Genomic DNA, 18,231 nt, shown 5'->3' with positions numbered 1-18,231 from the left:
TTTAACTTAAACGCCCAATGCATTCTCAATGGCAATAGCACAAACTTTGGCATGCTACATCAACCAATGACCCTCACCAGTCTGGCCCCTGTCTGGACAACAACCCCCTTCCCCAAAGGTAGCTCCCTCAGAGGAGGGAGTTATGGCCAAATATCACAATGCGACAATATCATTATGCTTACAATATTAAGAATTCTGTTTTAAGTTAATAGTAGTGGTAAAATGTAAACTATATTTTTGGGGTATTTAATCATTCAGTCTATCCACTATTGAGAGTATGTTCTCTCTTTAATTACAGCAGCAGTATTTATTTTAGAAACTTAAGTCCTTGTATCAGTAAGTCTTGAATAGATTAGTAAAGATAATGAGATATACAGAAGGGGGCTGTAATGCAACTATTAAGGATGCAAACTGCCTTAATACCCCATGAAGAAGAAGGATCAGTAAATCTGTGATCCACATAATGGGTCTAGAGACAAAAAGCCAGACTGTCTATTAAGCCAGGCTTGCTGATCCCGGCTCGCCAAATCCGCCAATTCTGAGCCTCGCTTGGCTTTAGTGGAACGGAATAAACCAGGCTGTAAAGATCAGGATTTAAAAAGCCTGGCTTTGGCCTAAATCCTGGATTAGTTAATCCAAGTTTCGTGAAACAGGCCCCTGGTCTGTTATGACATGTATGTCATAACAGCAACATAGTACAGTCAAACACTCAGTCCAGTAGTTTAGTAGACAGATGTATAAACAGCAACAGAGTACAGTGACACTCCAAAAGAGATCCTTGCGGTCTTGTTTGCAGTTCTTTCTTCTGTATACTTCCTGCAGTATAGAAGTATACATATTTCTGGATGAATTGACAATGGATGACCCTGATGTAAACAAGTCTGTAGACATGGATTCTTAGGACTGTACCCATTCTGCAATCTGATAACATATGTGGCGGGTTAAAACTAACCCGGGGCAGGTTAAAACTAACCCGTGGCTTCCTGTGAGGTTAGGCTTGGGTCATGGGTAGGGTGTTGGACTCCTGACTGTAGGACTGTTAGTATGTCAGACCAAAGTTAAGTTTTTTATTCAGTATAGAAGAGGGGTATAGACAGGAAAAATGCAGTATATATGTTATGCTTCTTTTTCTGTTTTTGTACATGAGGGAAAATAAAGGGAAGCTCCGCACACTCAGATCTGCGCACAATCAGTTTATTTTTTTTGGCAAGCTTTCGGTCTACTGACCTTCTTCAGGCATCTGTTTTTGTACATACAATGACATAGAGAACTAGAACTGCACTCTGTCGAGTGCATACTTGCTTGTTGCACACTAGTAGGCCATAAATGGCCAACTAGTGCGCAAGCAGAGCGCGCAAGTCCTTTCGACCGCTGTAAACTGTCAAATCTCAGTATCTCTGTGAAGGAACGTTTGAAATGATTAATGTTTAGATGTAACTATTTGTGTAGTTGTAAGTTGATTAGCGGTATACTGTGGTTACTTTGCGCCAAAAACCGTGACAGCTGTTCCGCCATTTGAGGCTTACGCAGAAGAACATCAAATCTGTGCCTGTGTTGCTGGACCAAATGACCACAAATGACCATATTTCTTACGTCATCATTAAGAGCTAGTCATACACATAAACAACACGTACTCTGGTCCCAGCAGATCAGGCACAATTTGCTATTTTATTTTTTACTGATTATGTATATAGTATACATATGACTAGCTCTAAATGATGACGTAAGAGATATGGTCATTTGTGGTCATTTGGTCCAGCAACACAGGCACAGATTTGATGTTTTTCTGCGTAAGCCTCGAATGGCGGAACAGCTGTCACGACGAAGGAGACCGGGCGAAAATATTACTTGCGCGCTCTGCTTGCGCAAGTAATAAACAGGAAACAGGACAGTTTTGCTACTATATGAACAGTTTATTGGATTGGGTTGATGCAGCTAGTTACAAAACTGAAAACAAAACAACCTCCCACTTGGAACTTTGACGCCTTCTCCTTTCACCATAGGTATTTTCTTTTAAAATAAAATAAATAATAGCAATAGCCAACTAGATAAAGTGCCAATCGGCACAGGTCTCCACCAGGATTCTTCCTCAGCCTAGTGGGAATATGCGTGCACAGTTTCATCGCAATCGGACGCTGCGTTGAGGAGTTGTGGCCATTTGCTACTCCTGAAAACTGTAGGAGGCAATTGTGGCCAATCAGGATGGAATATGAGAAATCAAACAAACCTGTCTTGATCACATGACTATGGAGATCATGTGTACCGATTTGCGTGAAATGTGGATAAAATGTGAAGGTTATAGCCAGTTATAGCGCCACCTTGAGGCTGAGTTGAAATTGTTCATGTGGCATTTCGTCCTCGGCCTAGTGGGAATGCGGGTGCAGAATTTCACGGAAATCACGCGATGTGTTCATGATTTGCAGCATTCTGTTTGAAACTGAGCACTCCTGTGAACTTTGGAAGCCAATCTTAACCAATCAGGATGGAGTCTGAGAAATCTGAAAGACAGGTTTGGTTGAATGGCTCTAGAGAGACTGTGTACCAATTTGCGTGATGTTTGGACAAAATCTGTAGGTGTACTGTGCAAAAACTTGTTTTGCACAAAGCGGCCTCCTGGTGGCGCTATAACAGGCCGTTCTGGAAAGTCTGGGGCAGAGGTTCATCGTTGGCATCCAGGGAGTGTGTGTGCAAAATTTGGCATCGACCGGGTTAACGGTGGCCGAGATTAGCTGCTCACGGACGGACGGACGGACACACGGACGGACGGACACACGGACGGACGGAGTGCAAAACATACTCTCCCCACATGCCTTCGGCCTGGTGGAGACAATAAGGATTTGTTGTAGGAGAGAATGGCAAAAAGAGATAAGGCGTCCTGATGTTTGCTTTGGAAATGGATAGGAAGAAAGTAGGATTTACTAATCTGACAATTTACTATTCTGTGCCTATTGGGTCGCAACTCAAACAGGGCTGTGTGAATTAGATCCTACTTTTTCAATAAATGCTAGAGCTGTAAGGGTTAATATCAGTTAAACCACTTTAACCACTGTTTTATAGCCTACTTCAGCTTTTAAAAGTAGCTGATCTACAAGCTCACAGAGCACCACATTGCCATGCATTGTGAGCTTGTAGATCTGATGCTTGTTTTAAATTTATTGGAGAAAAAAAAAACATGCCATGTGACCTTAAGCATCCATCATTTACACCTGGCTGTGAAGTTGGGAAGCACATGGGGAAAGTAGAAAACATTATTTTACACAAAAAACTGTTTGTCGGTCAAAGTAAAATTTCGACACATCATGTAAAATGACTGTTATACAAAGCAAAATGTACCTAGGTCTAAAATGTAATATCATACACGTGGATGATTTGCCAATGGATAGAACCATGTGAATCAATTAGAAAATAAATTGTCTGAAGTAGCTTATTCTAGTCATTGTTTTCTAAAATGGTGGCTATGGGTAAGATGAGCCAATGTCCGGGGGTAAATTGAGTCAATGGGAATCACTATTCATATTTTTTTTATTAAGTCTTTGCTACTCGAATTATACTGAATGACCTTTAATTTGCATGTACATACTCATTTAAGAGAAGTTTGAAATATTGTATTAACAATATTGCAAATATAAGGTTCTAAATAACAAACTTTATTTAATTGTCTTAATATTGTTTAAATAATAAATAAAGAAATAAATAAGACAATTAGAAAAAAGGGAAAAGTGTTATACTTGCCCCTCGACTTGGATCAACTTACCCCTTACCTGGGGCAAATTGAGCTTACTCATCAGTTCAATTGATAGAAGACATCCTGAAATATGAGTAGATCATTAGATTTTACTGCCATCTCACTTTGATCATGAATCTTGTCCATCCATAATTGGACTTGACAAACATTGTGACGAGAGCTTTTCTGTAGTGTGGAGACACTGGTGTGTCTTCAGATCACCTGACTGTCTGAAACTCTTGTCACAATGTTTACAATGGAAAGGTGTTTCTCCAGTGTGGACACGCTGGTGTCTTTTCAGGTTATTTGACTGACTGAACCTCAAGTCACAATGTTTGCAATTAAAAGGTTTTTCTCCAGTGTGGATAAACCGGTGTGTTTTCAGGCTATTTGACTGGCTGAACCTCATGTCACAATGTTTACAATTAAAAGGTTTTTCTACAGTGTGGATAAACTGGTGTGTCTTCAGATTACTTGACACAGTGAAACTCATGTCACAATGTTTACAATGGAAAGGTTTTTTAGGTGTGTGGACAAGCAGGTGTCTATTCAGATTACTTGACACACTGAAACTCATGTCACAATGTTTACACTGAAAGGTTTAGCTCCAGTGTGGACATTCTGGTGTCTCTTCAGATGACTTAACAATATGAAACTCTTGTCACAGTGTTTACAATGGAAAGGTTTTGCTCCAGTGTGGACATTCTGGTGTCTCTTCAGATCACTTGACCGACTGAAACTCTTGTCACAATGTTTACAGTGGAAAGGTTTTTCTCCAGTGTGGAGACGCTGGTGTGTCTTCAGAGTACTTGAATGTGTGAAACTCTTGTCACAATGTTTACACTCAAAGGTTTTTCTCCAGTGTGGACAAGCAGGTGTCTATACAGATTACTTGAAAGCGTGAAACTCTTGTCACAATGTTTACACTGGAAAGGTTTTTCTCCAGTGTGGACAAGCCGGTGTCTATTCAGATTACTAGAATGCGTGAAACTCTTGTCACAATGTTTACACTGAAAAGGTTTTTCTCCAGTGTGGACATTCTGGTGTGTCTTCAGATCACTTGACCATCTGAAACTCTTGTCACAATTTTTACAGTGGAAAGGTTTTTCTCCAGTGTGGATACGCTGGTGGGACTTCAGGTGAGCTGACTGAGAGAAACTCTTGTCACAATGTTTACACTGAAAAGGTTTTTCTCCAGTGTGGACACTCTGGTGTGTCTTCAGATTATTTGAATCCTTGAAACTCTTGTCACAATGTTTACACTGGAAAGGTTTTTCTCCAGTGTGGAGACGCTGGTGTCTCTTCAGAGTACTTGACTGACTGAAACTCTTGTCACAATGTTTACACTGAAAAGGTTTTGCCCCAGTGTGGAGAAGCTGGTGTCTCTTCAGGTTATATTTATGACTGAAACTCATGTCACAATGTTTACACTGAAAAGGTTTTGCTCTACAATGGAGACGCTGGTGTGTCTTCAGGCTACCTCTCTGACTGAAACTCATGTCACAATGTTTACACTGAAAAGGTTTTGCTCCAGTGTTTACACCTCCACTTGTCTCACCCCAATCATCACTGTCGTCAGTTACTTCAGTGTCAGATTCCAGTTTAACTTCAGAGCAGTGTGAAGAGATGTCTTCATCAACCTCACTTTTCACTGCTAATAATTTAAACATTGACCCAACAGGTTCCTCTGGTCTTTGAAGTAGATCCTCCTGTTCATCTTTAATCTGTGGAGGCTCCAGGACCAGACTGAGGCTCTTCTCTTGCTGTTCTTCTTTAATCTGTAGAGGTTCTAGTTTCACCTGGACCAGACTGAGGCTCCTCTCCTGCTTTTCTTCTTTAATCTGTAGAGGTACTAGTTTCACCGGGACCGGACTGAGGCTCCTCTCCTGCTGTTCTTCTTTAATCTGTGGAGAATCTAGTTTCACCTTGACCAGACTGAGGCTCCCCTCTTGCTGTTCTTCTTTAATCTGTGGAGGTTCTAGTTTCACCAGGACCAGACTGAGGCCCCTCTCCTGTTGTTCAGGGGAAACCTCCTCCTTACACACAGGGAGGTCTGTGAAATCTAGGAGAGGGAAGGTAACATCAGCAATCATTGTGCTTTCTGATTGGATTGGATTGATTTTCCTACTTACCTACTTATTTGTTTTGTAATAATGTCTAGCGTTTTAATTCTATTCTATTTATATATCTATTGATGATGATGGGCGTTTTCCCAAATGTTACATCACGGCTTATGCCCCAAGCAGGCAAGCGGTCAATTACATTTTAATGTGGCCAACGGCCGCATTACCTGGTCGAGGTGACAGCCATTAAATAACGCCACGCCACTATAGAGTCGATCGACAACAACGGGAGGTAAGAAAGAATCCATCACGACCGCGAAGGGCCGTCAAACACAGGATTCTTTTTTTATTATTAGGCGGGATAATTTAGATCGCGAGTTATTAACGTTTTAAGATTTCTGTTGTCGTCGGCTAAACAGGCAGGGAACATTTTCGATGACGTGTCACTGTTGTGCAACACAGAGGATTGCGCAACGAGCGCATCTAGGCTGCGGAGCGATGCGATCCGTTTTCATATGATTAATTTGACGGAGCACATGGCTGTGCACTTGAACTTGATGGTGATTTACGTCATGGGCCTTTAAACTGGAAACCATCGGACAGGTAAGCTTTACATACCATGTGCACGTGCGCACACAGCCACGCACACACAGGACTTTAAAAAAAAAAAAAATACAAGACGGAAAATGATTTTCATGCATGTTTTTCCAACGGCGGTTTTTCCATACATTAATGACACTAATATCCAGGTACGATTTTTGGGGGCTGGTATTGGTAAAATCACGTTTCCCTTATATTATGTAGAAAAAAACCACTCCCTCTCTGGCTGAGAGTGGAGTGGGAAGAAATTGCCTCATTAGGTGATGGGTGGGGCTACTAATTCACCACACCTGTGGTAGGACTATAAAGGCCCAGGTGTAACCCTCAGAGAAAACATTTGGTCTCATTTGGTTTAGAAATGTTGAAGGGTGAATTGGTAGAAACCTGATTCTGTCCACCTTGATGCGTTAATATAAGTAAGTCTCTTCTCTGTTTAAACTGTATCTTCTCTTGCACTGAGATCCTGTAACGTTATTTATTCATTCATGCATCCCTGTAATGTTATGATTGTTGATTTGTAGTATGTCTATTTGATGTTTAGCCAAGTTAGTTTACGCCCTATAGTTACTACTTCTCTTTTCCTGTTCAGTTCAACCATCATCATGTCTATCATTCATTCACCATCCTCAATAAATATTCCATGGAAACCACAAGCCGACTATGGTCCTGGTGCTCTAACGCTGGTGTAAGGGTGATATTCAACCAGCAAATCCCCTTATTACACTATACACTATACTATACTTTTCAATTAAGTTCTGACCACCTTAGGATTGCAGTTTGCAAACACGATGGGTCATTGATTCGTGTGCATCCTCTCTTGTTATTGAAACACCCGGTAGCACTTAGTGTGTTGCAGAGCACCTGACGTCCGAGCCGGTTCTTTCAAATCCATATGTAAGCAATATTACACGAGAGGGTGTGGGTTAACGTGATTATTGCCACGACAGGGATGTGGTCAGGAACGAGACGAAGTCGAGTTCCGCAAGCATCATGTCTGCCTTCCCTGTCAATAATTCCATCCTACCTGTTGCATGTTGTTTTATGTAATCAACTTATTAGAACTCCAGTCACTTCCATTATCCCTGTGATTTCATATTTTGGACGCTGCCATGATCCATATGGAGAAACTTCCATAACTTCAGTGGTAAATTAAATCTGTGCTACTTTAAGTCAGAATAGCAGGGGGAAATTGAATTGAGCACAACAGACTTAGTTGTGCACTGGTGTTGCGTGCAGTAAATAGCAGATATACAAGCTCACAGTGCGTAGCATTCACGACACGCTGTGAGGTTGCAGATCTGCTATTTACTCCCCAACACTTTGGTGTCGCCGTGTCGGGTTACATAGGTTACATTCAGCAGCGCGTGGTGCATTCTGAACAGCTGATCGATGTAAACATTATTTGAGTGGGAATGGATGCTTGGTAGTTTGGAGTTTGGAGAGATAACTTGACTACTAGTAGCAAGCTGCTTTTGTTTTTGCTTAAATGTAAGTCGCTCTGGATCAAGAGTGTCTGCTAAATGGCCCAGGCCGTAGCGTAACGGTCTGGGCACCGGACTGGTGATCCAGTCGCGGTGTGCCGCGGGTTCGACTCCCGAACCCGACACGGCCTTTACCGCATGTCATCCCCCCATCTCTCTCCCGTTTCCTGTCAGCATACTGTCTGTCCCTTAAAAAATCAATAAAAGGCGAAAGCCGCAAAAAAAAAAAAAAAAAAAGAGTGTCTGCTAAATGCCTAAATTGTAAATTGCAGCAAGTATATGCTGCGTTTTGATGACTTCATGTCATTCACACCGCTAGCTACATACACCCACCAACCCCCTTATTATTATTTTTGCCGATCTGAACTGATCTCATAAATGGCCCATATAATATATATTTAGGGGAAAAGGGGCTTTAGAGGTTTCGGATGGATGGATGGATGGATGGATTCATAACGTTCTTTTTTTGTGAGGTAGTAGTTAGTGATCTCCACTGTCTTTTCAGACGTCATAGCAAAGAGCTTAGCAGGACTGTTATTGTATAAATATAATATATTTATTTATTATTTATTTTATTTATTTATATATATGGTTTTACCAGTTGTATCGATTTCATTTCTGTTATTGCCGAGATTGTTTTTTATTTGCTCTATTTTCATGTCTTCCTTTAAGCAACGATAAACCGGGTTGTTATAAATATATGTGCGTAAACACATATACTATCAAGTTATATGGGTAAAAACCAAAGGGGGTAGGGGCCTAATAAGTTTAATACTTCACCCTACTCCTTTTCGGACATTGTTAGATTATTTTCCCTTTTGTTTCAGTGATTTAATGTATTTGATTTCAAATAATGTTCGAAATAAACTCATTCATTCATTCATAAAACATCTCATAGAATTTACTCTGTTACATTTTCATAAAATATATTCCAAGATGTGATTTTAACATTAGATTTTTAGGTGATCTTATAGTGATTTTAACATTTAGAACTCCAAAACCAAAATTAATTTAATGTGTTTAGTTCCTTTTAATCTACTTCATCCTCGTTTGTTTTATATAAATGAATCTGCAATTCAAAAATACTGAGATAAGACTAAGATAAGACTAAGATAAAAAATAATAAATAATGCCATACATCGCTCTGCAAACAACTGCCTCAATTTGATATTTAAAGAATGTGTCCACTAGAGCAAAAGCGAAAACATCCACCATAAATAGCAGATCTACAAGCTCCCAATGTGTCAAGTTGAGACTTGTAGTTGTGTGCTTGTAGATCGGCTATGTTAGGTTTGGGTGTAGTCCATATATTAGGTTTGGTGGTCCAAGTATAAAGGGTTTAAGTGGTTAAACTGAAGTGACATTGATAAATTCCAAATATTAAAGTATTCTGCAGCACCACTGGACTTGGACTGTGAGCTCATAATACATATCTACTATTTAATCATATCTCTGTCTGTCTGTATCTGTCTGGGTGAAAGCCCCACCGACTTCAAATTTGAACCACACGTTGCAGAACCGCCCCCAAAAGGCCTCTGTCCGGGCTCTGGACCGGGCCCCTGCCCAGCGTCAATATATGGAGCTGGCCTGTTCTAACTTCAACTACACTCCAATAAATGGGCATGCCTGACACAGAACTCCATATATAGGAATACATGGACACAGACAGCCTAATTTCTGGGTGGGGCATTCATTTCCAACTTGCATCATTCCAAGTAGGCCAGTGCCCAACGGGCCCTGCCGTAGAGGCCCCACGGGAACCTCTCTAGTTCAATAAAATAACCAATGACCAGCATCTAATCTGGTCAACAACAACCAAATGGACAAAAGTTGTTTAACAACCATACATATTCAAGTCGTATTTTCCTATGCCCAGCTTTCTGGGTTTGTGTGAACACAGCCATAGCTGTGTTGGTTTAGAAAGTTACAAATAGGCTATTGCAGGTAATCCTTTTCTTTCTTTCAATGTTGAGGGTAAAATGCTCTTAGACTGGATGTGATGCTGCATAGAGCCCACTGTTGTTATTGATGTGCCGTTATGTTTTGCTTTGCTGTGTCTATTGTACATGTAGGCCTACAACTCTCAGCAGAGTGGAAGGGGAGAGAAATGTATTCCATTGGATTTATAATTTAATTATTGTACACCCTCAATATAAATATATAAGAGTGTTAATCAAAAGTTAACTGAACTTGGAAACGCAACATCAGTGCTTATGTAGTGAGTTGAGCTTTCCTAGACATGTGATGTGACTCCCCAATCACCCATATTCAGGACAGCTGTGACACCTGGCTGCTGACTGAATAAAGGGGAGCCACACCCGGCCATCAGAGTAGCTGGCTGGCTTGTTGTGGTTGCCTGGTGGTGTGTTGGGTCTAGGTGCAACAAGAGACTCATTGATGGTATGCAGTATGCACGGTTTCATGTGTTTTGATAAATGTATGTTTTGAGCAAAATATGAATGTTCCTTAACTCTTGCAGGGCAGGCATGGACAGTGGGAATCCCAGCTTACCTGGGATAGGCTGCTTCTTCCCCCCACATGTCGTAGGCTTAAGGCCTTGTCTGCCCATCAACTGCTGATGGTTCAGTGGCATGGCGCCTCGAGTCATGGCCTCGTATGCCGACTGCATGCGGCGCACTTCGGCTCCGGTTCGGTGTCATGCGGCTTTTATGGACCAGAGCATGACGTCATGGCCTAGTGTGGCCCTCTTAATTTGAGGTAAAGAGCTGCCTATTGTATTTGTATGTTTTAAATTGTAAAGTATTGGTTATTAATATTGTCCTTTTGTTTTATTAGGAGGAGCTCTTTACCACTGCTGTTTTTGTCCTCTTTAATTTGTTTATGATTTTGTTTTGTTTTGTTTTTACTTCGCTTATCGTTTGGTGCAAACCTACTTACTGTTCAACGTTGTCTCAGCCTTAATGCCCCTTTTCTTTGGATAACTGCTTGATTGAACATAACGTAGTATTAGTATCAGTCTATACTGTATAGTACCAGTAGCTATAGGGGTGCTGTGGTTGTAGTCCCGACAGGTGGTGGGTCACGTTGTCTTGGGGTTTAGTTATAGTGCATGCTATTTGTTTAATGTGTTTAATGTGCTGTGTATAATTGTTTTCTCTTGTTTTGCAGTGTTGTGAAGTGTGCGCTCTTTGGTGGCGGTGACCTTTCCCCTCCTTCCCCTCACTCCCTGCCTTCCTCCTGTCGGTACGGACACATGGGCGCCCCCTGGCTACTGGTATACAGGTTTTAAGATATTAGGCTATTGCATTTTTAGATCATTTTAGAGATTGACCCCTTTTGATTAAAGTCAGTTTTAATGAACATTTTGTATTACACATAATTCAATAAAACAATATATATTTCAACTGGAACTGCAGTCTCTGCTCCCCTCATCTTTGCCCAGTGGGCTCACAACTTGTATTGTAGGCTACATATAACATATATTCTCTGGGTGAAATTCCCAGAGTGGCGTAGTCTGGTGGTTCTGTTTCCGGGCCTTAGTGCCCAGGTTACACTTAGTTTATTGATTCTACCACCATTTGCTGTTGCAACTGTTATTATTATTACATTGATCTGCATTACAAAATAAACTGTCAAATTAAAGTCTGACACAACTGATACAAAACGACAGTCCACAGAATTAGCGTGTCGACTACTGTCACGTGACAGTGTATTTCAACAGATCTTACGATAGTTTTAGGCTACTATAAAATAGTATACTTACTTTAGCAGAGAAACAGCAGCGAGGAACTTAGCTTAGCAGAGCTAGCACGACTGTTGTTGTGACTGTGAGCAGTGTTGCCAGATTGTGTGAAAGTTTGAGTGAAGCCCTGGCTGCTCAAAGCTCTATCTGGGTTGTCCTCTTTGTGTCTCAGGTTGAAAAGGACAGACTGTCCCTCAAAACGACCAACTGGTTCAAATTCAACTTTAGCCAGTAATGGACGGACCCCCGGCGGCGAACACACGTACATAGTCCATAATGGCACTAGCGCTGCTGCTGGAGCGTGCACGTACCATAAATGGTCACTAGGGGGAGCCATGATACAGCGTAATGCTATGCAGCATAGGAGTTGTATTATAGCAAATACATTACACCAGTGGTCCTTGAGGGGATTAGCAGAACCCAATGCTACTGAAGTTTCTGACATTTGTTCGACCCAGTGCATTGGGTCCTGTTGCATCACTACCATGCCACCTGGTACGCAGCCATTCATAAAACATAAACAACATGTTTAGCGCCTGACTGCGCTCTTTGACGACATTTTTTCGTGTGAGCGTTTCTGAATATGAAGTATAAGTACCCATACATGCCGCTGCGAATATCTCCTGTGGCGCGGAAGCCGTTAAGTATTTTTAATCTTTGTTTGACCGATTTGGTCGCTTTGATTCTTCTCTTCCTTCCTTGTTTATTGACACCTCATTGTACCGCCTATCTGGCTAGCTAGTGGCGCTATAGCTATGACAGAGCAGATCAGAGGCAGGGACGTAGCCGCACAAGCCAACCGCACACCGGGAGGCGGTACAATAAACGGTAAACAAACAAGAAGAAATAAAGCGACCAAATCGGTCAAACAAAGATTAAAAATACTTAACGGCTTCCGCGCCACAGGAGATATTCGCAGCGGGATGTATAGGTACTTAAAGTTCCCGAATTCAGAATAAAGCAAACAAAAAAAGGACGTCAAACGGCGCAGATTCTATCTTAGAGAGCATGTCTACTTCCGCGTTCCGGAATTCCCATACGAAAATATAGTCATGACCAGGGACCCAACATAAAACTCATAAAAATTTCAGAAAAGCTTTATGTAGGGTCCCGAAAGGGGCTAGGTGGTCCCCATGCAGCTAACTGATGGAGAGTTGGTAACCAGATGGAATATATTTAACTGAATAATAAAAGGGAGCAAATTAGACCCTGGCAACTACCGCACTATTAGCTCCATCTCAAAAGTGATGGAAAATTGGCTATGAACAGGTTGAAACAGTGGCCAGGCAGGAATTAATTATTAGCTGGGCCTGGGACCACCTGGGTGGTCACACTGCAATTTATTTTCACATTCATTAATTCATTATCGCTTTTGCCTTCAATTTCCTGAAAATATTATTGTTGCCCAGTATTGATTGATTGTAGAATGTATTAACAGTTTTGGAGAATTACAGTATCCTACATTTCAAGCACAACTCAATACAAGACTGTTAACTGTGGACGACACCATAAAGCATTACACTTGTTTACAATAGAGCGTCGCAGTCTCGTCCCCTACCAGGGCCCAGAAAATGATTCCCCGTTCATTTTCCTCATTGGCATTACAAAAAATATTTATTTAAAGACGCCTCGCACAAAGCCAACTCGAGTTGTGACAAATCATGACAACAAACACAATTTTGCTGTTGGGAGTCAGGTTCGGTGAGGCCTGGTCGTGCTGTGTCCCCCCCGCACTAGTGCGTGCAAGTGCACATCTTTTTTCCAAATCACCCAAATCACTGAATGCTGCAGTATTTTGGGATATTGAAATGCCAGATGATTATTTTGATAAATATGTGCAGTAATAAAACGCTGCTGACTGAGCTAGCAACATTAAACCAATCAACCAATCAAACTGCCCTCCCACTCTGGGCGTTTTGGTGTAGAGCACATCAAAGCCTTCTACAAAAACCTTGGTGTTTGTAAAGATGATTTTAAAATGACAATGGTAACAACCGAGGAGGTACTTAAAAAACTGAGTGCCCTCCAAGGCTCCAACCCCACAAGGCCACTGGCCATGACAATATTCCCTCCAAATTTCTCAGAGACTCAGCCTTTTCCATAGCTCCAGTCATCACCCACATAGTTAACCTCTCCATCAAACAGGGACAGGTCCCCCAAGATTTTAAACTGGCCAAAGTAACCCCCTTGTACAAAAAAGGGAGTAAATTAGAACCCGGCAACTACCGCCCTATTTCTATTCTAAGCTCCATCTCGAAAGTGATGGAAAAAATAGTCTATGAACAGGTTGAAAAGTATCTTGCCTCTAATAAATTGCTGTACGAGTTCCAATCTGGTTTCAGAACATCCCACTCCACTGACACATGCCTCCTCTATTTGAGCGATCACATCAAACACGAGGTGGATGCTGGAAAATACTGCGGCATGGTCATGCTGGACCTCCAAAAGGCTTTTGACACCGTGAACCACTCCATACTGGTTAACAAGCTTAAAGCTATTGGTTTTGATAGCACATCAGTGAGCTGGATGCAATCCTACCTGCAGGGGAGAGAACAGATGGTGGAGGTGAACGGAACACTGTCCCCTCCCCTCCCAGTGAGCTGTGGCATCCCACAAGGAAGCATACTAGGGCCTTTACTGTTCCTAATTTATGTTAACGACATGACTTCAGCTTGTGACTGCAACTTGTTCCTGTTCGCAGATGACTCAGCACTGCTGGTCTCGGACAGGAACAAACTGCAGGTTGAAAAGACCCTCAGCTCTGAACTCGGTAGAATCTGCACCTGGCTCGCTGATAACAAACTATCCTTACACCTGGGAAAAACTGAATCCATCCTCTTCGGATCAAATAGTAAACTCAGCAAGGCAGATGGCTTCTTGGTTAGAGTGGGTGACAATATTATCACACGAAAAGATGAAATTACCTACCTAGGTTCCATCCTGGAGGCCAATCTTTCCGGTGATAAAATGGCCACCAACGTAATCAAAAAAGTCAATCAAAGAACAAGATTCCTTTACAGGATCTCCTCACTGGTCAGCAAAAACACCTTGAAGACCTTAACAGGAGCCCTCGTACAAGGTTTCTTTGACTATGCATCCACCTCTTGGTACCACAGCACCTCAAAGGCCCTTAAAACAAGGCTCCAGACCTCCCAAAACAAACTGGTCAGGCTCCTACTTGGCCTCACCCCCCAAACCCACCTCACCCCTGCCCACTTTGACAGGCTGGGATGGCTTAGGGTCGACGACAGAGTACAGCATCTTGCAATGGGTCTGGTCCACAAGATTCGATACACCACCAAGATACCCATGTACCTGTCTAAATACTTCCTTAATGTAAACGAAGTCCACACCCACAACACCAGAGGGAGTGCAACAAACCATGTACAACCCAGATTCGGCACAAACAAGGGACTAAATTATTTTCGCTCCTATGCCACCAAAATGTGGAACGCCCTACCAACAGTCATTAAGACATGTGAATCCCTTGACTCCTTCAAAACCGCTCTCAAAGGGCACCTACGGATGGCTGCAATTCGAAACTGGCCTCTGTAAAATCTGAATCCCCCCCCCCCCCCCCCCCCCCCCCATTTTCCCTCACTGTATATTGTATCTTTTCCCTTTTTTGCTTCCCATATGATGAATTCCTGTTCTGTACTTTAGCTACATAGAAATGTCTATTTGTATGTCTCTAAATGTCTGTATGTCTTTAAATGTTTTGATGAATTGAACAATGTGGACCCTGTTGTAAACAAGTGTAATGCTTAATTGGGTCGTCCACTCACAGTTGACAGTCTTTGTATTGAGTTTGTGCTTAAAATGTACTGTAAATTCTACAAACTGTTAATAAATATTTCAATAAATCAATCAAAAACGTGTCCTGTACCTCGTGTTTCACAGTGCACCCTTGCCTGGGGAATGTGCCGACCGAGATACCCCTAGGTCTGAGGCCGGTAACACTACCAGTGGAATATCTATCTAATGAAACTATAAGTGTATACACTATAGACTAGAGTGTTATGTCTACATAAAGTGCTATTTAAGTTACATAAGTTGAGCCTATGCATACGCCTGTAGGAGTGCTACGGCCGTTCTGATTGCATAGTTTTGAAGCCAGAAGAACTAAATACATTTACTCAAGTACTGTACTTAAGTACAATTTAGAGGTATCTTTTTACTTTATTTCCAATTTGAAATACTTTTACTCGCTACATCTCAGAAGCATATTATATTATACATAGTCTGTTTTCAAAACTTTCAGTATTTTGATGCCAATACATTTGCACTTTTACTCAAGTAACATTTGCAACAGTATAGGTCATTTAGTTGTAACAGAGTATCTTTGCTCTGGAGAGGGACGTCTGGAGCTCTCTGGTGGATCTGTTGCCCCCGCGGCCGACTACGGATAAGCAGTCAGTTGAAGATGGATGAATGGAGTACTGTATAACTTTACATTGTGGTATTGCTACTTCTACTTAATGTAAAATAGGCCTACCGGAGTACTTCTTCCACCACTGTTTATGACCGTGCATGTGTACAAAATGACAACTCTGAAATTTGAATTAAGAATCAACTTTATTTTCACTTCACTGGTTTACGGTAAAGATGTGACTTTATTGGCAGTTCACTGGTTTACAAAGATGTAACTTTATTGCCACATTACTGGTTTACAGAGAAGTTGGTGAAACATAATTATGTTGCATAAAGCTCCATATATGGTGTTGTTGTTGTTATTCATAAATGGAGGAGAAATAACAGGAGGTGAGCAGGAGAATCATAACAACTCAAACAATAAAGATGCATAAAAAATAAAGATGCAAAAAATTATAAAAGTGCAATAAAATACAGTTTTTTTCAATAAAAGTAAAAACAGTTACTTTTCATCATGGTTTCAATATTTGAGAACATAATGGATACTGAGAAGAAAATACTTATCTCTGACTCTTGTCAACTTACCACAATCAAGTTATTGAAACATCTGACATATAGAGTTAATATATAACATTGGTTATGTCATCCACATACGTCTTTTAAACATGTTTTACATAAACACATAGCCTATAGTTACGTCGTCAACCAATCCCTGATTGGCTGAACAACGCCACCAACACAAGGAGGCGGTCCAAAGGGTCAAAGGGACCCTTTGGATCGGTGCTACCCTCTACCGTCCGGGCGGACAGGTGCTACCCTCTATCTCAGACAGGGCGATCATTTTGCGGGATTCAGATGGGTCTGCGAAGGTGCTGCTGGTCTGAGGCGTCTCTTCAGCGAATGCCTTCTCCAGAACCTTTAGGACGGACCTGCTGCGGAACACGTCTTTGAAATCCTGACCCATGAACACGTACAGCAGCGGGTTCACGCAGCTGTTGACAAGTGCCAGGGCATAGGTGATGGGGATCCCGAATCTGATCACAATATTCAGCGCACTGCCTTTGGACACCGGGTGATTCACAGCAAACATCAGCCATATGATGTGATAGGGGAGCCAACACAGGAAGAACACGGCGATAACGGTCGCTATGATTTTGAAGGAGCGACCCGATTGGCTGGCCAGCAAGCGATTGTTCCTGAGCCGGTAGACGATGACGGAATAGCAGGAGACGATGGCGGAGAAAGGAACCACAAATGCCACAACAAAGTTAGTGGTGACCGTGGGGAGGTCAGGATAGTCCCAGCAGAGATATCCGAAATCCTTATAGAACACGTAAGGGGAGCTGAGAGCCAACGACAGCACCCAGACACCCAAACTCACCCAGGAGGCCTTTCTGACGGTGCGGTGGTTCTGGGTCCATACTGGACACACCATGCACACGCATCTGTCCACGCTGATGACCACCAGTATGAAGATGCTGGCGTGTACGTTCATGTAGAAAACTATGATGTCCATCATGCAAACGAACCAGCCGAAATACCAGCGGCCGTTCAAAACTCTCGTTGTGATGCCCAGGGGTAGGAAAGCTGTGACCAGGAGGTCGGCCACGGCCAGGTTGAGGTACCAGACGGTGCTGACGGTTTTCTTCATCCTGAAGCCCGTCGCCCAGATGACCACGCCGTTCCCCAACACGCCGAGCACCAAGACCACGCTGTAGATGACCACGGACATGGTGTGGATGGATTTCATGATTCTATCGAGGGCATCCTCACCGCCTCCTGAGCTGCCCGCAGACTGATCCGTCTCGTTAACAGCAGGTGTGGTCATGTTCTCCATCGTCCTGAAACCTAAAATAACAAAACAATGAATATGAGGTACATGCTTTGATTTAACATGCATGTGTGTGTGTGTGTGTGTGTGTGTGTGTGTGTGTGTGTGTGTGTGTTCGCCTTTTTTCCGAATCCGAAATATGATGTACATCATACTTAATGACCCAGATTGCGTCTCACTTTGTCCTTTACTACCTTAAACAAAGTCCATAGACTTGGCTGGCAAAGCATTACCCTGAACAAACATTAAAAGTCCATAGACTTGGCTGGCCTATAATTCCGGAAGCCAAGTAAAAAATATACTATATATACTGAAAATGTGTACAACACAAAATGTGTGTGTCATAACATGAGCTGTGATTGTAATGTATCCGAGTATGTTGTGTTTGTCAAATTGATCACCTACAGTTGATTTTGTTGACAAAAATGTATTTTGGCGGTGCCTTGATGGCGTCATAA

General features: G+C 42.1%; 1 protein-coding gene across 1 annotated transcript in view; it reads right to left on the bottom strand.

Moving 5' to 3' along the window:
* LOC310873828 (chemerin-like receptor 1) overlaps nt 1–17,779 on the bottom strand; it is a gene marked incomplete at both ends in the record, with an annotated part of 592,518 nt that extends 574,739 nt beyond the window's left edge. Inside the window, one exon of the mRNA XM_083786379.1 lies at nt 17,075–17,779. Within this exon, the coding sequence (XP_083642505.1) occupies nt 17,075–17,779 (705 nt within the window). The remainder of the gene's footprint in view (nt 1–17,074) is intronic.
* Nucleotides 17,780–18,231: the final 452 nt, after the last annotated feature.

Source organism: Protomyctophum parallelum (assembly GCF_964188405.1).
Source record: "Protomyctophum parallelum genome assembly, chromosome: 16".
Classification (NCBI taxonomy): Eukaryota; Metazoa; Chordata; class Actinopteri; order Myctophiformes; family Myctophidae; genus Protomyctophum; species Protomyctophum parallelum.
Note: the sequence above shows the minus strand (reverse complement) of the source record. Positions and strands in the feature narration are given on the sequence as shown.